This window comes from Pocillopora damicornis, chromosome 8 (genome assembly GCF_964200805.1).
Source record: "Pocillopora damicornis chromosome 8, jaPocDami1.2, whole genome shotgun sequence".
Lineage (NCBI taxonomy): Eukaryota > Metazoa > Cnidaria > Anthozoa > Scleractinia > Pocilloporidae > Pocillopora > Pocillopora damicornis.
This window is the reverse complement of record NC_142677.1, coordinates 10,673,352-10,695,560: the sequence shown is the minus strand read 5'-3', so window position 1 is coordinate 10,695,560 and position 22,209 is coordinate 10,673,352. Positions and strand designations below refer to the sequence as shown.

The following is a 22,209-nucleotide window of genomic DNA, read 5'->3' as shown; positions in this document are numbered from 1 at the left end:
TCACGCGCACCGTAGAACCGTTACCGTCAGTATCCTTATACCAGTTGTCAAGCATGCTGATTAGGGCATGCACAGTGCTGGATTTCGGGACAGACCCATATTGGTTCCGGTCAATTTTTGTAAGGACGGCAGGCATGACGTAGCCGTCAACGACAAACTCTTCCCCAACTTTAGAAAGAATTGGGGTCAGAGAAATGGGCCTCAGGTGTTTGTCAGCATCACTAACAGGTGAGCTCTTCGGGAGAGGTGTAATATCCGCTTTCTTCCACGAAGTTGGAAGGCGACGCTCCAAAAAGGAAGAATTCAAGATGTCTGCCACTGGTACAGCCAATAAGTCCGCGTTTTCTTTCCTCCAAGAGAAAAATTCACAACAATTCCGACACCACTCAGGGCACCTGCAAAACTACATGTCGTATTTTTTTTGCCACCTGCTGGTAGTGAGAAATCTCATTCTCGAGTTCCTTCTGACTATCAAAAATCTTTTTCAATCTGAAATCCGAGCCGCTTGGGACGCTTAGGCCACTTTGCGGCCCCTGGCACGAAGTGCATCCAGCATTAACCGGGAGAGAAGGATAAGGGGCTAAGCGGTCCGGTAGCGGTGTGCTTGGCCGAAGGCCCGCCCCCTTCGGAGCTTGGGACGCTCTGCGGCCCCTGGCCCGAACGACTTCGCAAAATATTTTAATCAGACATTTTAAAATCATTAAATAATCTCTAATTCAAGCCTTGCTGGCATACCATTGAAACGGATTATATCGCTATTTTCATCAGTGACGAAGATTCGTATGAATGTAATATCATTCCTTGGTGTTATTTTTCGTAACACAGGATTCGGTGGAGAATAATTTACCCTTTCAAACTGGCTCTCGGCAATGTCAAAGTAACCAAGAACGCTTAAGAGTTCCCCATTGAATAGGTTTTCATCCCTGTCTAAAAGATCACGATGGAAAAGGTAATTGTTGAAAGAAGTAAATCGGCTGATGAGATTTTTCTCTTGCAAACGTTAATCAATCCTGAGGAGTAAAGAAAGATCTAGGGATTAAGGATTACTACTCCTGCTTTTGAATGATTCATTGTGACTTTAAATCCTTTTTCTTCATTTAATATTTTCCCAAGGGCTCTCGCAAGGTTCTCCAGAGTGTATTTGCCTAGAAATTATTTAAACACTTGCATTATTACGTCTATCGAAGAGAGATATTTCTCCTCCTCTCCTCAAATGAGAGAACAAGTCAAAAGTCTGATATAGTTTGATTTACCAAGAGGTTTTCTGAAGCGAACCGTGTGATCATTTGAATCTGCAATAATTGTCAAAACAACCATTTTGATTAAAAAAGCAATAAAAAATGTTTGCGCGGCTAAGATCAGATGAAACGTATCAAATGGCAGATGAAGGAAAGACAAAAGCCTGGAACGACTTCAAAGCATGATAACCAAATGCGGACCTGAGCAAGTTCAGTGCGCAAGTGTTGTTCGATAATAAAAGACAGGCAACAACTGAAGTTTACTTAAATCGATCAGATGGAGTTCAGACGAGCGTCTCAGGATCAGACAGAAGATATTGGGATGATGATACGAAGACAGCCCTTGGAATTGGAGGTTTTCTCCTTGAACTCACTCTGAATCGAATGGGAAAGAAGGGAGTGCCAGCAGTTCTATTTAACTAGTATAGAATGCTGTCAGCCGCTTCAACGAGGAGATTAAGATCTTTGTTACTCCAAATCAATACTTCAGTGCAAAATTCAGAGGAATATTCACAAGGATAAAAATAAAACACTCTTTATGCGCAGAATAAAGGAGATGGCTTGCGGGGCCGAATATGAGCTACTGGACTCAACAGCTGAACTTCGCAGTATGGTACACAACGACAGGCTGTGGAATATCTCGTGAAGTGCTCGATAACGTTCCAGAACAGGTCAAGTCGTTTCTGATGATTCACATCTACTTGACCGTCAGAAAGATTCTTTTTGAGATGGGTGGAATTCAGAGTGAGTCGGCTCTTCCAGGTGACCCAACTTTCAGCCGGATAAGTAATAATGATTATGATATGCCATCGTTCAAACGAATATGCGCAGAATTGGAATCTTACCAAGAGATGACTTCCGCTTCAAAGGAGGTGACAATCACGGTCTCGGATCTATTTTCATTTATGTGTCATTTGTTGGTCATGAGGCAAATCTCAAATTTTCGTTAGTGATGTGCGCTCTCTTTGATTTGTGTTTAAATTGTTACGCAAATATATGCCCTATCACTCTTTTCAGTGTTTAAATTGTTAAATCGGCAATGAAGTTTTTTAAATTAGTTATTTGGTGACGCGCGCTCTCTTTGTTTAAAGTTTGACTGTTACGTTAGTGATGCGCATTCTGTTTGACAATTACGTTCGTGATGCTCGCTGTCTTTGTTTGGTGTTTGGTTGTTTCGTTAGTGACGCGCGCTCTCTGTTTAATGTTTGACTGTTACGTTAGTGATGCGCATTCTATTTGACAATTACGTTCGTGATGCTCGCTGTCTTTGTTTGGTGTTTGGTTGTTTCGTTAGTGACGCGCGCTCTCTGTTTAATGTTTGACTGTTACGTTAGTGATGCACATTCTATTTGACAATTACGTTCGTGATGGTCGCTCTCTTTGTTTGGTGTTTGATTGTTACCTTAGTGACGCGCGCTCTCTGTTTAGTGTTTGACTGTTATGTTAGTGATACTCATTCTCTGTGTTACGTGTCTGATTGTTTCGTTAGTGATGCACTTCCGCTTTGTTTAGTTTTTGATTCTTACGTCCTAGATGCAGGCTCTTTGAGAACTGATTTACGTTACTTAAGTCTGGTTGCCATCGAAATCGCGGCAAAAATGACCGATTGGTCCTCAAGAACGAGACTTAAAATACTCGAGTGACAAACAACTAATCGCGTGATATCGTAAAAAAGACTTTTGTTATTCCTAAAAGTTAATATACTAGAAATGATGCATTCAAATACATTTTTAAACAAATGCAGGCTCATTCTCCCTCAACAGAGCAATATCATCCATTAGCTCAACTTCACAAGAAACCATAAAGGGATAAGTGCATTCTAATTCTTTAAACTGAACACCCTGTGATTTCTTGACGTTTTATAAAGATAAAATAATTTAAACGAAAGAAAGTACTATCAATCTGACAATTATTTGAGTAACCATAGCAAAACAACTATTTCCATACTTTCAGTGGATACTGCTCAATTACAGTTGATTATCAGGTCAGTTTATGCGTCTAAAACGCTTTCTAATTGTTTTCAATTGAATGTCGATGGTAATCCGGAATTGTATTAGTTTCACTTTTCTTCACTTCGTGATTGGTTTTTGAAAACTCGCACCACACTCTTAAACCAATCAGATGCTAAGTTAAAAACAATCGCGACCTGGTCATTGGTGTTTCCCGCCCTTCAAGCGGTTTGCTTGTTTTCACTTTAGTCTTCATGTTAATCTTCCTTCTGATTGCTGCTTTGATAGATTTGGTTTTGGTTTTTCGACCCTCAATGAAAACTACTTCATATGAATTATCGGTTGGTACCGAACAAAACTTTGTCTGTTAGATCTCAATTCAGCCGACGATAGGTGTGATCTTTTATTAAAAACAATGATTAGTACGTTTGAATTTAAAAATGCCACAAAGGTCGGAATGAGAGTATACGCCGCAAAACTGAAGATATGTTTACTTTGTAAGAAATTGACTTCAGTCACAACGGCGTCTAGAATAACCACAACAAGGGAAACATGGAATTAGCTTAGAAAAAATCATTGTTGCTAACGTGGCGACATTAAAGGCCGGTTATTAAAACAACTTTCAAGTAGCCTTTATTCATCCAAACTGCGCTCTACATAATCTTTCGTCAAGAAGAAAATATCACCTAAACGTTAAGTATTCGAGAAACTACCAGGGGTACTAGAGAAAGATCAAATTACTCAATACAACGCGCATATGAGGAACTTTCGAAGTCCATTAATCTTCAAAAATCGCGGCCAAAATTAGACCCCGTTTCACGTAACTGATGCTAAAAATCAATGTGTCACCTTTTCGGTAAACGGCAAAGGCTGAACCACGGTGCTCTGACCATTTGCTTTCAGCTTTTCGTTCACGTAAGTGAAATCATTTGCAATACCAATAAACAAAAAGTGTATAAAGTTGTTTAAGAACGGTAAGAAAATTAAATTAAATCGTAAATGATATATTCCGTTAAGTCTACATAAACTCACAATCAGTGTTAGTTCCGGGTTAAGACGTTTTTAACTGATTACGATTTGCATCCAAAGCTTACAATACCATATATACAATACCAACATATATATATATTACATATATTACAATACCAATCGCTCTGACGAAGGGCTAACGCTCGAAACGTCAGCTTTTTTTACTCTTTACGGTGGATAATTTACATTTTCAACCCAGTTGTTAACACTAAATTACCTGCTATACTCTCCCACCGACGCAGCACCACAGTTTCTTTAGAAACTTACCCCTTTACAATACCATACGTCGCCAGGGATTATGATTGCTACCAATCTCGAGCCCAGGGTCATTTCGGCTTCTTATCAGCGGTATAGTCGTCATTATTTGTCGAGGTGCGTCATGTATGGGGAATTATTACTGTATGTAGGTTAAGTATAGGACATAATATCCACCATTATTTGGCGACCATACCACTGACAAGGGGCCAAAATAACCCTGGGCTCGAGACTGGATTGATATACGAAAAGAAGTAAAAATAAAAGTAGAAATGGAAAAAAAAAATAAAATCATCTGTTGACTACGAATATAGAAGCGATCCTCGCAGCTATGAACACTACTGAACTAGTAGTTGAAATAAGGCTTGAAAAAAATACAGGCCCGTACAGGATTTGAACCCATGACCTCTGCGATACCGGTGCAGCGCTCTACCAACTGAGCTAACAAGCCAACTGGGAGCTGGTTGTTACGTTGGATCCAACCTGATAAACCTTCCAAGTGGTAATAATGGCAAATATTTACAGCCATTATTCATCTGTTGACAGACCAGCTTAAGAGGAGACCTAACATCAACTCGATAATTCCTAGAAAAGACTTTTCGGGGAAAAGGTCTGCCCATTCAGGGATTATGACGTCCTAAAGTTTCCTTGACTACTGGGGAAAAATAATTCCTGATTGGTTGATTTAGTAGGATCAAATTTGGCCATGACGCGGAAATAGCATCCTCAGACTGCCTCAAAAATTTCGATAATATAAAATCATCGAGTGTGTCTTATGTAGTCTTTCAGATTTCTCTGACGCAATTGCTGGCAAGAGAGAAGATCAACTCAACTGACTGAAGATGGCAGAGGAGTTTGATTTGATTCCTCCAAAAGAAGTAAGCGATACGTTCAAGGTAGTGTTCGATCTCTACAGTCCCAGAGCTCATTTCATCATTTTGCCCCGCAATAAGCACACAGGAACATACGTGAAGTTGGACCAAAAGGTCAGGCTGAAGATAGTCGAATCAGCTTGGTCGATAGTCTCTGGACATGAACTTCAGAAGTCGGCTGTTTTGTCCCTCCACTTTGGGTCCTGGTCTACATCAAAGAACAAGTTTCATGCACATATTTGTGTAGACGTAGACGATTATCTCGCTATTTATGAGAGGTACGAGCAAGAAATTCTCGGCTTTCCCTTGAGTAGGTACATCTCAAAGGAATGGAAAGCAAGCAAAAATCCAAAAGATTATGCAATCAACGTTCGCAAATATCCCTTCAAAACATATTTCAAGGAAGAGGTCAAAGCCATTCGAGAGTATCGTAGAAGTCCAACTGGTGAGTCCGATAGCTCATGTCCTCATTTGCCGTTCGCCTTTCTCTTCCACCCGTCTGAACCAAGAGTCGGATTTGCAGTCGAGAAGTCGGAGGAACCAAGAAGTTGTGAGTCTAAGTTTGAAGCCCTAGAAACGATGTTCAACTATGCAAAAGACCAAAACCTTACCAAAATTAATGCGAAAGGTGGCGACGAGGGATGCCACTTGTGTTTGGTCCTTGATAGAAAGTCGCATGGTAAGTCCATTCTTGTCAACCTGCCTTAAAAAGTTTTGAAGAATTCAGATTAAAGCCCCCTTAGTCTACTTTCAAGTACATAATGTGTTAGACAAGACGCTTCTAATTAGGTTTTCAAGAAAACATTGCTTGGCGCCGTGCAGACAAACGCTTCTTAACACCGAGTATGACCCTGAATATTTATGGGAACGTCAGTATTGACATATTTTGTTAATTAGTGAAGCAAAAATTATTATCGAGTGGCCAGAGGGAAGAGTGGTTTGCCAAATTTAGCAAGATTATAAGGTGTTAACCTAAATATCTTCCTTACTATACTAGTTTAGTTTCATATTTCGTCCCATTTTGCGTAGACAGCCTATATTGTTCCTCACAGCCGTTTTGGTTGAATAGGTTCACTCTGCTCATAAAAGCTTCATAAAGTTGACAAGCTACAAATTCGTAAAACGGGTCGGATGTTGGCAAAAATATTCAGTCGAATGACGACAAGAAACTCCTTTATTTTACGGTCAGTTTTATTAAGAAATAGTTAACTAAGAGATATCTGGTATACAGCACTACCGAAATGCAAGCCAACTGCTATCCTTCTCCCTTTTGTAACGGAGCAATAGCTGCAAAGGATGCATGCAGTCATACATTCCGAAATATATTTACTTGCTGCTTATCCCTCATTCCAGGCTTCCTTTTTGACGAGGAGTCTCAGATTCTCGTTGGCTTCATTCAAGTATCTGGACTGAAGTTCTACAGAGATTTGTGCCCTGATGACAAGAAGGATCAGTGGTTCGCCAACTTTAGTGCGAAGGGCGATTATAGAGTATCTACCTGAATATCTCCTCGCGACCTGTTTACTTTCATCTTTCGTTTCTTTTTGCGAAGACAGCTTAGGTTGTTCTTCATGGTCGTTCGAGGTATAATGAATTTCGTTGAATATATTCACAGATAAATCCTATAGTTTTTTCAATAAATCTGCATTTAGTTGACTTAGTTCAGTATTCGCAAAAGCTTTTAAATTTAAATGTATGTCTTTTTGGTTTCTATATTTCTAAGTCAATTTCTTTTTTAATTTTTAGCTCTAATATCTGGGTATAGTTGAAATTTCTAGCATTGTAGAGTGCAATTGAAAATTTTACATTGATAATTGCGCAATGAATTGAAGTCAATGAATTTTCATTATTAGTGCCATTTAAACAACATTTTCCTGGTTTCTTGTACTCGAAAGATTCAAAATTACAATATTAACCAGAAACCGAGAAAATTATTCCCAATTCATAATAAAGTTTAAACATGTTTTAAAGCTGTTTTGCTAACTGAGGGTTTTGTTTTCTTCATAGAAGCTTTTTGAGGTTACTTTCTACCTTCGCTGGTGTCCTTCGGGATAAAACTCCTACTCGTGCTAGTTTCGCTAAAATCCTAGCAAACTATACACCAGAAGAAAGCTTAATAAATGCAAATTTAGATAAAAATATAGTTTAAACAAGTTTTCTTTTTAAGAAGTGTCAGGAGCCGGTAAGGGGTGAAACGACCGAGGGTTCTTCTATTGAATTTATCGGTATCGGATGCCGCCGCTCAAGTCATTAAATGGCTGCACAGTCTTAATCACAGGGCATCAATCAACAAAGATAGCGGTGTGTCAGGCTTTTTCGATAATCTGAATGGCTGTCTAGATATCAGACTATACAAAATTATGGTACCCATCGTCAAAACTTTACCATCTTACATTAAGGAAATCCAATACGCACTTGAAATTTTTCGTGACTTTAATTTCCTTGGCCAAAACAAATTTGTTTTCACTATAAATATTACATCTCTTAAAGCTGTCATTCCCAATGACGAAGGTCTCTGGGCCCTCAAACATTTTTTCGATCAATGCACTGTTAAGGAACCTTGCTCTGAAACACTACTCCGTCTAGCCGAACTAGTACTTACACTCAATTGTTTTTCATTAGGATTGTAGGAAAACTAATTTAAATCGTTTAAATTTATTTTTTCCGTTAAGTCTGCATAATTTCACAAGCAATATTAGTTTCGGGTCAGGACGTTTCTGAGAAATTGATTACGATTTGCATCCAAAGCTTGTAATACAATACGTTTCCTGTGCAGCTAAAGAGGAGACTTAACATCAACTCGATAATTCCTAGAAAGGACTTTTCGGGGAAAAGGTCAGCCCACTTAGGGATTATGACGTCTTAAGGTTTCCTTGACTACTGGGGAAAAAGAATTCCCTGATTGGTTGATTTCGTAGGATCAAACTTGGCCATGACGCGGAACGAGAATCTTAAGACTGCCTCAGAAATTTTGATACTAAAAAATCATCGAGTTTTTTATGTAGTCTTTCTGATTTCTTTGACGCAATTGCTGCCAAAAGGTGTCTGTATCTAAAGAAAAGAAGCATCTGCGAGAAGATCAACATAACTAACTGAAGATGGCCGAGGAGTTTGATTTGATTCCTGCAAACGAAAAATGCGATACGTTCAAGGTAGTGTTCGATTACTACAGTCCCAGAGCTCATTTTATCATTTTGCCCCGCAATGAGTTTATAAGCACATACTTTGAGTTAGATCAAAAGGCCAGGCCGAAGGTAGTCAAATCAGCATTGTCGATAGTCTCTGGATATAAGCTTCAAAACTCGGCTATTTTGTCAATCCACTTTGGGTCGTGGTTGACAACTAAGGACAAGTTCCATGCACACATTTGTGTAGACGTAGAAGATTATCTCGCTATTTTTGAAGAAAACAAGCAAAGAATTCCCGGCTGGCCCTCGTCTGACTACGTCACGAGGCAATGGAAAGCGAGCAAAAATCCTAATGACTATCCAATGAACGTTCGCGGATATCCCTTCCGAACATATTACTTGGAAGAGGTCGAAGCCATTCGAGAGTATCGGAGAAGTCCAACTGGTGAGTCCGATAGCTCATGTCCTCCTTTGCCGCTCAACTTTCTCCTCCATCCGTCGGAACCAAGGGTCGGATTTGCAGTCGAGAAGTCGAAGGAACCAAGCAGTTGTGAGTCTAAGTTTGAAGCCCTAGAAGCGATGATCAACTTTGCAGAACAGAACAACCTTACCAACATTAAATCGAAAGATGATAACGATGGATGCCACGTGTGTTTGGTCCTTGATGGAAGGTCGAATGGTAAGTCCATTCTTGTCAACCTGCCTTAAAAAGCTTTAAAGAATTCAGATGAAAGCCCCCTTAGTTTACTTCCAAGTGCATAATATGTTAGACAAGAAGCTTATATGTATCTGATTAGGTTTAAACATTGCTTGGCGCCGCGCGGAAAAAAGCTTCTGAACACCGAGTATGACCCTGTCACATAGAATGATTCACTCTGATCGTAAAAGCATGGAGTTGACACGCTACGAAGTCGTAAAACGGGACGGATTTCTGCGAAATTTTTCAGTCGAATGACGTCAAGAAACTTTTTTATTTTACGGTCAATTTTCCTAAGAAATAGCTAGCTAAGAGATATCGAAGCGGAAAAGAATGTGTGAGCAATGAGCTATTCTGCCGTCGATGTGGAACCTGATTTAAGAGACCCGAACAGAAAAATGTGTTGCACAGTTCGTCCGAGGAGAGATCTGCCATTGAACATCACTTTGAAAGAGGATTTCGTTATGGTACTATTGTTAAGTTTTTAGAAAAATACTATGATATTTGTAGGAACTTGAGGACTCTAAAGAGAAGATTGCGTGAGTATGGGTTGAGAAGGAGAAATGAAGTCCATTCAGAGTACGAAGTTCGGGAGGTAATTAAACGTGAAATCGGAGGCCCTTCATCACTTCCTGGATATCGTTTAAAAGACTTCGAGTCGTTTAATCGAAATTCGTGCCTATTTACAACCTAAGCTAGTGTCAATCGCGACGAACGTCCCTTTTCAATGTCGAAACCTACACAGACCATGTGAATATACATTAATTAGTTTCAAATGTTAGTCGCTCAGATCAAAGGTCACCACTGCACAAACAAAACATCGCATGACAGAAGTTTAAATAAACGTGACAGTTAATATGGGTCCGCGTTGAACGTGTAAGAAAAATCTGACAATTGTGCGATGTGGAACAAGCTAAAGAACAAGCTACTACATTGCTGTTCCTCGGGACATGGTCATGCGGATTTTACGAGAGCTTGATCTTGCTTCTGAATCATTTTTCTGTTTGGGTCTCTTTAATGTTCCACATCGACGGCAGATAGCTCATTGTTCACAAATTCTTTTCCACATTTGTGGCAGAACATCGCAATACACTTGGTACAGTTTAGTCCGTTCGCGTAGTGACTCCAAGTCGACCTAGTGCAATCTAGTGCGAGACAACGTGCTGCATTGTGACAGAGTGCCGACTACTGGCGCAAGTGTCACGAGACAAAATATTTTTATCGATTTGCGAAAGTTTTCCGGATTTGGGAAAGATTCTTGGATTGTAAACTATTTTCGATTTTCATGAAAGTTATTTATGGATCTATGAATTGAACCAGGATTTGAAATTGTTTTCTTGACTTGACAAACTTTTCGAAAGCAATTTGTCTTAAAGATATCGATTCTTAATATTTTTTCGGATTTGAAAAATATTTATGGATTGTCCCTTTTCGGCTTCCGTAGGATATCTGGCATGCAGCACTACCAAAATGCAAGCCAACTGTAATCCTTCTCCCTTTTGCAACGGAGCAATAGCTGCAAAAGATGCATGCAGTCATGCATTCCGAAATATATTTACTTGCTGCTTTATCCCTCATTGCAGGCTTCCTTTTGGATGAGGAGTCTCAGATTCTCGTCGGCTTTATTCAACTAACTGGACTGAAGTTCTACAGAGATTTGTGTCCTCATGGCCAGAGAAAAGGATGGTTCACCAAATTTAGAACAAAGGGCGATTACAAAGTGTTAACCTGAATATCTCCTCGCGACTTGTTTAATTTCATCTTCAGTTTCTTTTTTGCGAAGACAGCTTAGGTTGTTCTTCGTGGTCGTTTGAGGTTTAATGGATTTTGTTGAATAGATTCACAGATAAATCCTATAGTTTTTTCAATCAATCTGCATTTAGTTGACTTAGATAAAAATATAATTTAAATAAGTTTTCGTTTTAAGAAGTGTCAGGAGCCGGTAAGGCGTGAAACGACCGAGGGTTCTTCTGGTATCGGATGACGCCGCTCAAGCCATTAAATGGCTGTACAGTCTTATTCACAGGGCATCAATCAACAATGTGTGTCAGGCTTTTTCGATATTCTGATTGTTTGTCTAGATATCGCACTATACAAAATTATGGCACCTACGTCAAAACTTTACCATCTTACATTAAGGACAGCCAACACGCACTTGAAAATTTTTCGTAACTTTAATTTCCTTGACCAAAACAAAGTTATTTTTGCCATAGATATTATATCTCTTCATACTTTCATTCCTAATGACAGTATAAAGAGATGTAATTCTCAAAAAATGATTTTTTTCGATCAACGCACTGTTAAGGAAGCTAGCTCTAAAGCACTTCTCCGTCTAGCCGAACTAGTACTTACACCCAATTGCTTTTCATTCGATGGCAACGACTACAAACTGACTAATGGCGTAGCCATGGGTACCGAAATGGGACCCAGCTACGCCAATGTTTCCGTAGGTTTTATCGAACACTAATTTTTTTAGTCAATACCACGGCTCCGAAGCTGAACTCTATGGGCCGCTAAATTGACGACTTCATCGGCGCCACCCCCTTTACCAGAGATGAGCTCACCCAATTTATTACCGCCGTCGATTTCTTTCACCCGGCTGTTAAATATACTTGGGAAATTTCCGACTCTTCTTCGGGTTTTCTAGACATCAAAAAATTCAATTTAAGGCAACGGTCTATGCACTAGTGTTTACTACAAACCTACAGATTCACATACTTACTTGTTGTATTCATCTTCGCATCCATCACGCGTCAAGAAAAAAAGTTATATATTGGTGAAACAGGAAGACGACTACTTGACCGTTTCCGGGAACACCTTCGTGACGTAGAAAAAAATGACAAGGACGCATCCAAACCAGCCGCTAGACACTTTTATCCCCCTAATCACTCTAAGCAGCATATGGCAGTTTGCTGCCTTTCCTTACATCTAGGCAGTTCGGAAAGCCGCAAGACTTTAGAACAAAGATTTATCTTCCAAATCGGCACTCTCAATCCCCACGGTATCAACGAGCGCTTTTCATTTAACTAATTTATTCCTCTTTTTCTCCTCACCATAATCCTACCAATAGCGAAACTCCATTTTCTTCAACACACACACAACCCAAAATTCCTCCAATCGCTCTGACGAAGGGTTAACGCTCGAAACGTCATCCTTTAAACTCTGTACGGTGGCCAATTTACGTTATCAACTCAGTGGACTCCACAGGACAAATATTTTAAATATCAAAATTTCCCGACACACTTTCTTTTGTCATTATTCCTGGAATCTTTCGGCGAAATTTGACAAAAGTCAGTCAAATCTGAATACCCTATAAATCCACTCGAAGTGGATGTAGTCCTCCCAAAATCAAATGCGAGATTTTAGCCCACAAAGGTTCGTCAACATTTCCCGGGAAAAGTACCCACGGTAGACTCATTTTTTCATTTCGATCACTACTTAGAGTGTTGAGGAGGACGACACAATAATGAGTAAAGTTGCTTAAGGAGAAGAAAAACCCCACGGCAAAAATGGAAAAACCGCCAAGAAGTAAGACAAAGAATCGACTAACAGCTTTCAAAATTACGATTTGAGGCAAATGTTAATAGCGGAGCTCGCAGCGCGGGCAAAATAGCCCTATAATTATACGAAATAGTAATAATCCATCAAGCCGAAAAATTTGGGCTTACGACCGTAAGACCGACCGTACAAGGTGCTACTTTTAGTATGCGCGGCCAACTGCATTGCGGATACTACCTTAGCCATTACGTAATGGAAGGGCCAAGGAGAAGATTATGCGCAGGCGCGATTGCGTGCGTAAGTAGGATACCCAGTTAGTGTGGGCCAGGGGACACCAGCAGATGACCATGAAGTACGCATACTCCAGTGCCGAGCTTTAGTGCAGCGTACAGCGGGCACACAGTTAGGCATTACACGAGGGCTTCACGTGGGCTAGTAGCCATGAAGCGGCGTAAGCAAATAAATTGCAACACGCGTTTTGAGCGGGAAATCAAACTGGTGACGTTGTAGTTGAACAGTAATTCTCAGTATTTTGCAATTTTTAATTAACTCGCAGAGCAACAATGCCGACAGAGCTAAAGCTTTGTCAACCGGAGGAAATTGTTATAATTCAAGTTGGTGGAGAAAGGGTTTTCAGTGAAAATAGGCTGGAAAGAAAGATACAGAGTGATCAAAGAAAACAAGAAGTAAAAGGCGTAAGGCGAGTCGAGAAAAACGCGCAAGAAAGTTAGAAAGGACGCTGAAATAAGCGGAATACGGCAGGAGGAACGCGAAAGAGAACAAAGAGAAGGTATAAGTAAAAAGGCGAGTTTCTAGCAAAGAGCAACGTGAGAAGGAAATACGAAGAGCTCCAGAAAACAGACTGAAAAGAGTTCATCAACAAAGAGAAGCGGAACACAAAGGATTCGAGAAAGAAGAGGAGGTAAGTTGTGTCTTATCTGGGTTTTCTCCTTCGCTAAGGCCCAAAAAAATTCAAACCTTTTTTCCGAATCTTCGTTTGAAGCTAGCTTCAATTTATAATTCAAATCACGTTTCAGTAAAACAATGACTTTTGCATTCATCGCTTTAAAACCCCCGCGCCGGTTCATCGCTAAAATAACATTTCAAAGTGTTCGTATTATTCAAGTTATTTCTTTTCCTATCTTTTGGAATGTTTAATACACTCATGGTGATAAGGGAAAAGAAGTTATTTCACGGATTATTTTTGCCTTGAAAGTTTTCAAATGATAGCGTGTACAAGTTTCTATCATTCTCTCTTCAGTTAGCTATCGCAAGGTTTACATTATTCATTTAGATAAATAGCACTTTGTCGAAAATTTGTTGTTTTACGCTAAGAACGAAGTGATAGAGGTCCGTGTGTCATTCGTCCATTCAATTTTCGTTTAAAATCAAAAATTGAAAATGGATGTCAATTTTTGATTTTCGTTATTTTTTATCATAAAAAATACGAAAGTGCCAACTCGAAAATATTTGACTTTTTTTTCCTTTTGATAGAGTATTGAAACATAACTTATATTTCTACTTTAATCCTGTCAACAATAAAGAGAAAAATGAAACTAAGCGGCAATTTTGCTTTTCCGACGATGCTGCAGTCTGTGGCATGGCTTAGTTTTTCTGTTTTCGACGAAGTCTAAAAATTGAAAATTGCAATCAATTTTCAATTTTTGTTTTTCGGCCAAAACATTCAAAATCGTTGACAGAACTACCCAAGAGGGAGGGGGAGGGGTCCATTCGCATGGTATTTTTTGCCCCCAGCGCCCTCCCCATGGCCAGGTCCGTCTCCTTGCCTAAGGGGTTTGGGAAGGAAGTGAGAGTTTAACTGTCTCCGCGGTCTTTCATGACGTTTTAGAGCGTCTTCCTCAATTCTGTCCATTACAGCGAGCAGCCAGACTTTGGACGCTAAGAAGTTAAAGTTTGAGCACTGCAAAGTTGCTTGAACTGATCATTTAAGTCAGGTTGTATAAGCTCATGATGCTTTATATTGACCTCAATTATGGAGTGTCCCAAAAGAGCTAGAGAATCTGATGAGAGCTGAAGAAACTCTGGGACATCCCCTTTAGAGACTGCTTTGGAGTTTGATTTTAACTCTGTCACACAACTATGTATCACATGCTTCGTTGCACCAACATGTATTATCATATTATTGCACGGACCTCTGTATACTTTACACTTTTGCACACCTTGTACATATTTAGTGATTGCAATGCATTAAATATTCAGTTTTGGACATGTAACAGGGACGTTAACAACTCCAGCAATTTATCAGATATTTTGATATTAAGGATCATAGTCTTCAGAAGACTTGACTTGAGTGGACCTAATATTTGCTCTAATGTTACTCCAGATTTCTGGATTCACTCTTGTGTTTATCAAATTTTCACAGTTTTCTGGTCTGTTATACTTTTCGTGCTTTTCTTTTGTTTTGTCCGCAGAGAGACTGGTTTTTACCATCTTGTCAAAAGCAAAGCTAATTGAGCATTCACCAGTTCACTCACCGTTCCTTCCGATTCATAAAGCTTGGAGAGTTCTCTAAGACACTCGTCATCATCAACTTGTGAGCGCTTTCTTGAAGGGTCGCTCGGCTTCAGAAGTTTCTTAACTTCGCTAGAAATATCGAGCGGTTTTTCTACCATTTCAGTTATGGATTCCTCGTCGCTTTACTGGTCCGAATCACTCATTTGGTCTCTTTTCCTCTTACGAGAAGTTTTATTCTAAGTGAAAGTTTCCATTGCAGATTTCATAGTTGAAATCATGTCATTCATAGAAAATGGCGACTGTTGTTGAAGGTCTTTCAGTTCCTTCAAACCTTGCAAAACATGAGAGGATTGCCCAGTGGACATCACACTCGAGCGAGTCACCGTATTTTTAGCAGTACTTTTACTCGCTGCCGTATTCCTACTGACGGCCTTCTCGGTAGCAACTGTTTCTCCTTTTAGTTCAGGAATTTTCTTACCGTCCCTTGTCGTACTCTGTGAGTTCAGGACATTAACTGCTCGGTATCCGTTCTTTTCGTCCAAGAGTCTTTTCGTCTAAGGTCCATGCGTCCAATATCAAGTCTTTTCGTCAAAGTTATAACATTGTTTTAAATGAAGTTGTAACGTGATATATTTTATTAAATAGTGACAAAAATAAAGACTTGCAGTTTAATTACCCCGCGCGAAAGAAATGGGAATATTAGGCTTGTTGTTAAGCGTCTATTACCTTCACTGTTGTTGATTTAGTTTGCATTTTGTTTTAATGCACAGGTTCAACAGTTCCAGTCACAGAAAATTCTGCTTCTCCTCCTGCAACTCCAGTTGATTTCAATGGTAAGTGTATTATAGTGGCAGTTTACATAACACTGACACATTTCCCTCTCATAATATCCTAAGCTACGTTTCCCTTTTTTTTTTTTTTTTTTTCCTTTTTGCAATATTAGTAGTTTACTGGTCTCTTTAATTAAATTTCTGATTTTCTTTGTCACAGAAACACCAGAGGAGCCAATGGATGTCAGCATGGAAGACAGCATAGGATCTGTGGGTGGGTGAATCTAGTACAACTCCATACATTTTTAAGCAATATGGCATTGAGGGATATTAGTGATTAAATGCACCATATATATTGTTATACGAGGGCTGAATAACTTATTGTAATTATGTTATTTTAACAAGTGATAACTTAATGAAATATGTTCTTATATAATGTAATTATATCCTAATTCTATCCATTCTATCTTTTTCATAGGCAACCTTTGAAGATCCATCACCTGAGGGCTGTCAGCCAACATTCGAGCCCCTATCCTTTGAAGTGGTTCAAGATGCCTCTAAAAGGGTAGGTGACATCCTTGTAGACAGCCGTGGGTACAGCTACACAAATAAGTATTCTGACAAAAGTGGTATTAACCGGCATTGCACTAAAAGAGGAAAGGTTAGTAAATTTCCTACATTTAGGATACTTAATAGGATGATTTTTGCAATGTACTTCAGTTCTCTTGACATGTCTTTAAGTTTCGAATTTCATAAGTGGTATTACTAGATTATTGATAGTATATAAACTGTGGTATACCTGTCGACTGGTTTTCCACATAAAATAGAATCAAAAAATGGATTTTTATAAAATAATTGTTGTTATATTGGTCGCTTCATGCAAAGCTATATAAATAAAGAAAAACTTGAGATTTATTTGTTCTCCTTTTGAGGTGTACGTCAAAATTTCGAAGTCATCACAGGCTTGAACTACAGGTTTCTAGGAAATCTGCATGTGCTTGTGTTTTCAACGTATGAAACCGGGATTATGACTTAACTACGTGCGGTACAGGTTCAGGCAGGTGTTGTAAAAAAGTATGCTTAGCTTTTTCATTAGTAAACATTTCTTTTTCTAAGAATCTTGATTATCCAACCTATGCTGAATTCTAATTTTTCAACCAAATTTTATTTTGATTATTCTTAGATCTCATAGTGTCAGTTAATATTCATGTAATTAAAATAATTACATGAAATCTTGCAGATGTAGGGCAAATTATTTTTTCCTCTGATCCTACTAAATTTTTATTATGCATAGGGATTGGTATTGGCTATAAAAGTATGGTCAAATTTGAGTTTTGTGCACAGCCTGTGCATCAAATTTATGTATTAAAATATTGTATCCTTCTTAAAACTAGTTTATCAGAATGAGAATGAGTTATCAGTCACAAGTATGGCTTTCACGACGATAGTTTCCAGGCTGGAAAAAAGTCGCTGCCTACTAAAATCTTCAGTTCCTTTGCCCCGACAGCCCAACCTTATCAAAACATTGCCAACATGAGCGATTAGCAAATTAATGAAACAGACAAGAAAGCCTATTCCCATACACACCCTCCTCAATCCTGTTAGCTTATTATGAACATGGCATTTCTAACATGGTGTATCTGCCGCAAATTTTCCAAAACATCAGGATAAACAACGAAGGTCCTAAGCGGTTTTAAGATAACGCTGACTAGCATGCGTGTTGATCGCTTTGCCAGTTGTGAGAACATCGTCCCCAGGTTTCAGACCTCGTCAATTCTTCCCCCCCTCCCTACCCCTCGGACTGGTCCTTAAATCCCCTTGAAGAAACTGTTCTACAACCAGTGTTGAAGAGTTTTATTACAGTTTTTATTCAGAATAATGAGGGGCTGGAAAATACATTAACAAGAGCTCCACTTTTAGGCTTGGCTAAATCTATCTATTATTTATGTAACAAGGCTAGTACTGCATGAGCAAAAGGGAACCTCGTTTAATGTATGACAAATTTTGTTTTGATGCGACTTCCTTGTTTGAAATCTGGACGCCAGAGTGGAGCTCCGCCATTACCAGTCGCTTTCACCAAGGTTTTTTTTCTTTTCTTGACAGAATGGTGCTCTTTCTTCATGAATAACGAGTCCCAAGATGAGTGGTTACCGCGAAAATTTCCCCAGGGGACTCGCTCAGGTACGAGATTATGATACCTTCCTGATTTATTAACTTTTACTTGAAATTACGTTTTTCTAAATAACTCGGGTGCTTTTGGAGAGTTTAAAACTTTTTTCGTTGGAAACGTTGGGTAAAATGTTTAGAGTCAGCGATTCAGTCTTACAGAAGAAAAGACTATTTTTTCAGTTTGTGAAGGTGGGAAGTAACCATAAACTGATGTTTGTCTACTTCAAGTAAGAGACGACTTGAAACCTATGGAAAATTCAGTTCTGTTTCTGATTTTCATTCAGTTAAAACCGGATTGTCTAAATGGTGTGCTGGTGATATTGGGGCATTAGACTGAAAAAGTAAATGATTCAGGTTTTATCTTCTTTTCTACGTGGCTTCGCTCCAGCAAAACAAGGAGGGTATCGTTTTGATTGGGAATCAATGCGACTATTCGTCACCAGAGCCCTTCTCGTGGATCTGGTAACTAGAAGGTTTAGAGACTCTGGGAACGAGAATGATGTTGCAGTAATTTTGTCTCTTACGTCATCAACTAATTAGTACAAGTTGGCACCTTGTTATGAGGTTGTCATTCTGTGAAATGACAACATTTGTTTTAGGAGATTTTGGTTGGCTTCAAGAGATAATGCTGACACTAATGCTGAAAAATTACGAAGTACATTTAGTGGATGGGTTTCACAAAGAATCAATGATAATGCCTTAATGTATCTAATTTGGCTCGTATTACACGGTTTGTAGCTATTAAATATTCTGTAACCGCGGAATTCAATGAAAACAATAACTTTTAATTGCTAAGTAAGCGAGTGGTTGAATTTACATTGATGGCGTGTAAACGAAATGCACATATTCGCTTTTCGAGCGGCAAAATGCATGACTAACTCTGTGTTATGAAGTGCAGTTGTACTCTAATTAAAAAGTCACAGGTTCTTCATAACCGGACCGGGAAAAACAACTACTCGTCTTTTGAAGAGTTGATTAGTCCTCAAATAGATCTTTGGTGTATTCAAATTGTATTTAACATCCCTGATCCTGTCAGTCATCCTCCTCACAAAAGATGACATTGTCATGTTAAGTCATGTCTCACTTTTTGGCTGCAATATTTAAGTGAATCTTTCGACAGTCGACAGTTGTCCTCGGTGGCAACGACCACTGAGAGCACGGCAGCGTTTGACATTTAATGTCCTTCGTTCAGTGGCAAGTTACACCACATTTTAGCGTCTTTTTAGTCCATGAGTCCGCCTTCCTGTTCAGCGATGGAGTTTCACCAACATGGAACCGAAATTTCGTCCCCAAACGAACCGTTCAAGAACCTGTCTTTTACTACGCTATCGAGTTTGGAATTTGAAGCACTGAACAGTCTGGATGAAAGCATACGATATCACGAAACGAACGCTGTAGATGAGAACATCCAGTCTAGCAAGGAGCTGGGGAGACATGACAAGAAATTAGAGAACAATGATGTGATGTTGCTGGAACCTCCGAACCAAGCTACTGCAAGACAACCAGGAAAATTAAACGCTGGATTTATCTTGTTTGATGGAGCTGAAATGAAATATATTTCAAATGACGGAAAAGATACAGAAACGCTATCAAAACCGCCGGAACAACCAAACACGGACGGAAGTTTCCGAAGCAAAAGTTCCGAGTGTTCTACAAACATTTCCGATCAACCAGCGTATTTGAATTTAAGCTCTGATGACTTAGTGGTGCGGGAGTCCTTCAATGACAAGAATTCGCGAATTTCGCTGACACCCTACAAAAGGCTGCCAACCTATGTTCATTTTTCAACACCGCAAAAATTTTACTTGTTCTCTATTGGTGCAGCTACCGTGTTAGCAGCGAACGCGTTTTACATGAGTATTGCGTTTTTCCTTTCATTCCTCGGAAAGCAAGGTTTGTCAGAAATAGGTAAGTTGTTCAAAAAATCAGAAAAAAAAGTTTAATTATGTATAGGTAGTTCTTCGTTCTTTCATATTTGATTTGTTTAATTTTTCACAGGTAAACATACGTGAAAACAGCAGGAAATCTGCCCGATTCCGCTTGTGGGAATTTATCAAACACGCGCTGTTTGAATTTTCTCCAAATTAGAAAAATTTGTCTTTAGGCTCATTCATCTTTTAAAATAAACTGTACAAGTTCAGACGATTTGATATTACGAAAATTGATTGAAATGGGCCTCGCTGAAGTCTTTGTATTTCTATAAATAATCCACAAATGCTTTGTTTATGTGACAACAGCAGTTTCAGATGTGCGAGGCAATTCACACATCACATCTGCTAGCCCTATAGGCGTCAAACACACTAATATCGTGATCAAATTATCATTATGTAGATGTCGTCTTTACGGGATTTTCTTAATTCCTGTCTAAGGGTTTCTCATTGAGTAATTTAACGTAAGCTTTTTAACACTGTTCACGCTATGAGGCTTTTGTTTAGCAAACCCTTTTTTCTGAAACGTACGCCGTAATATAACTCAAGCTGAGACAAAATATCAGTGACGTTTATGCGACAAGGTTGAAGGACAGTTCTGACGTTTTTGCAATTCACTAACATTTTTCATAAGTTGTTAGTCGGTAATTCGGTTCTAGTGAGCGAAATTAGCATTTAAAGATCAATTTCATTCACTCCCTTTTATTGGCAGCTTAAAGTAAACAAAACATAGAAAAGGAAACAAACAATTGACGCTAAACTTCAGCATAACTTTTAGAAATGTGACAATAATATGTACTCAAAAACGGAAGAATATTATCATATTGTCGATGCAGAAACAATATTTTTTTCAAACAAACAAACCACGAATTATATTGAGGTATAAGTATGGATCCTTGAATTAAATAGCCATACATAACACCTAACAAGTTACAAACAGTTTCATCTGTTTTAGATTTCTCATCAGAGAAGACGAAAGCAAATCAACAGGAAAAAGAAACAGAGAATTGCAAAAATAAACAATTATCATTGAGGTGTTTGAGAGGCGATTCTAAAATCAATTCCTGGGCGCTAATAAAGTCAATTTTATTTTTTGTATTAGGAAAAAAAGCCACAAACGACAAGTACCTCTGAAATATACGACTATTTGTTGTGTGAACCATTTCCTTTTTCGCATTTTTACGTAATCAACCACGTAAGGACTTGAGAATTTTTCACTACAGTGAGTAAATTGTTTTGCTTTTTATTTCTTTAGGAATTTGTCTTCACATTCCGTTTCTAGCCTCCATTTTGTTTACACTGTGCGGTAAGAAACACTGGGTACCATTCCTCCCGACTGTTCCCATCTGCCTAGTTTTGATGGCTGCCTCTGTGGCCGTACTCCCGTCTCTTACGGCAGCTGGGATTTCGCTGTCAATCTTTGTTATATATGGTGTAATAACAATCAATGGTCTCTGTACAGGTCTCAGCCAATCATTAGTCAATCGTATGGTTGTGTTGTTTCCTGGCGGGAAAAGCAGCTTGCTGGTTCGCTATGGTGAAGGTAGGTGGCAAATTTGAAATGGGAGAATAACTTGAACGACAGTATAGAGACTGTGGAGGTGGAATATTAAGTGCTTGCCGGTCATCAGAATCTTCTGTAAGATCTTCCTATCCTTAAAAAAAGGATTCATTCGTTTTAAGCGAGATGCGAAAACACCGGTACTGGCCGAACTGACTGATCTTTGAGTAAGGTTTGTTAAATTTCTTTTCAACCGCGCTGGCAGATTACGCTCAAAATTCGAGACAGCCAAATATTTCATTACACATAGAAAAAAGACTGGGCAAATCCGACAACCATACTCGCGAGGAGTGAATTTTTGCTCTACATTTACATCAGCATTAGCAAACCACTAAAAACACCATGTCAACAATTAAATTTCCTATGAGCATGTCTATACTGAATTTTAATATATATATGTAATCAAAGCTTTGATTCTGTAATAGAGCAACTTTCAATTGAGTGTCGAAATCATATTTGTTTCTTCAACTGCAGCGCACATATATGATTTTCTTATATTTATTGATATTACTCACCACTTGGAAGGTTTATTTGGACCCAGTTGGCTTGTTAGCTTAGTTGGTAGAGTGCTGCACTGGTATCGCGAAGGTCATGGGTTCAAATCTCGTACGGGCCTGAATTTTTTTCAGGCCTTATTTCA

The 22,209-nt window shown here is 38.9% G+C and overlaps 4 protein-coding genes, 1 long non-coding RNA gene and 2 pseudogenes across 7 annotated transcripts in view; 6 read left to right on the top strand and 1 right to left on the bottom strand.

Moving 5' to 3' along the window:
* Positions 1 to 1,430: 1,430 nt before the first annotated feature.
* Positions 1,431 to 2,409, top strand: LOC149041344 (uncharacterized; annotated as a pseudogene).
* A 2,743-nt stretch (positions 2,410 to 5,152) lies between these two features.
* On the top strand, positions 5,153 to 7,313 carry LOC113672220 (uncharacterized). 2 transcript variants are annotated; one of them, XM_089181051.1, is made up of 3 exons: positions 5,160 to 5,349; positions 5,425 to 6,022; positions 6,697 to 7,313. In XM_089181051.1, exons 1-3 carry the CDS (start codon positions 5,314 to 5,316, stop codon positions 6,843 to 6,845), a joined length of 783 nt encoding a protein of 260 aa, XP_089037177.1. In that variant the 5' UTR covers positions 5,160 to 5,313; the 3' UTR covers positions 6,846 to 7,313. The 2 variants fall into 2 exon arrangements, with proteins under 2 accessions (XP_027044305.2, XP_089037177.1); XM_027188504.2 differs by having other exon boundaries at positions 5,153 to 6,022.
* Positions 7,314 to 7,454: 141 nt separating this feature from the next.
* LOC149041343 (uncharacterized) lies at positions 7,455 to 11,956 on the top strand. The gene is made up of 3 exons (XM_089180854.1): positions 7,455 to 7,969; positions 11,083 to 11,110; positions 11,183 to 11,956. Exons 1-3 carry the CDS (start codon positions 7,704 to 7,706, stop codon positions 11,633 to 11,635), a joined length of 747 nt encoding a protein of 248 aa, XP_089036980.1. The 5' UTR covers positions 7,455 to 7,703; the 3' UTR covers positions 11,636 to 11,956.
* LOC113672218 (uncharacterized) lies at positions 8,290 to 11,078 on the top strand. Its single transcript, XM_027188503.2, has 2 exons — positions 8,290 to 9,150; positions 10,752 to 11,078. Exons 1-2 carry the CDS (start codon positions 8,442 to 8,444, stop codon positions 10,898 to 10,900), a joined length of 858 nt encoding a protein of 285 aa, XP_027044304.2. The 5' UTR covers positions 8,290 to 8,441; the 3' UTR covers positions 10,901 to 11,078.
* A 2,609-nt stretch (positions 11,957 to 14,565) lies between the features above and the next one.
* On the bottom strand, positions 14,566 to 15,706 carry LOC149041342 (uncharacterized; annotated as a pseudogene).
* A 126-nt stretch (positions 15,707 to 15,832) lies between these two features.
* LOC149041341 (uncharacterized) lies at positions 15,833 to 18,099 on the top strand. Of its 2 annotated transcripts, XR_016179384.1 has the most exons (4): positions 15,833 to 15,974; positions 16,132 to 16,185; positions 16,390 to 16,476; positions 18,015 to 18,099. It is a non-coding gene; the product is annotated as an uncharacterized LOC149041341 (long non-coding RNA). The 2 variants fall into 2 exon arrangements; XR_016179383.1 differs by lacking the exon at positions 18,015 to 18,099 and having other exon boundaries at positions 16,390 to 16,528.
* Positions 18,100 to 18,850: 751 nt separating this feature from the next.
* The window catches only part of LOC113672201 (uncharacterized), a 4,579-nt gene continuing 1,220 nt past the window's right edge, over positions 18,851 to 22,209 (top strand). Inside the window, exons 1-2 of the mRNA XM_027188480.2 lie at positions 18,851 to 19,988; positions 21,264 to 21,551. Of these exons, the coding sequence (XP_027044281.2) occupies positions 19,310 to 19,988; positions 21,264 to 21,551 (967 nt within the window). The 5' untranslated portion in view covers positions 18,851 to 19,309. The remainder of the gene's footprint in view (positions 19,989 to 21,263; positions 21,552 to 22,209) is intronic.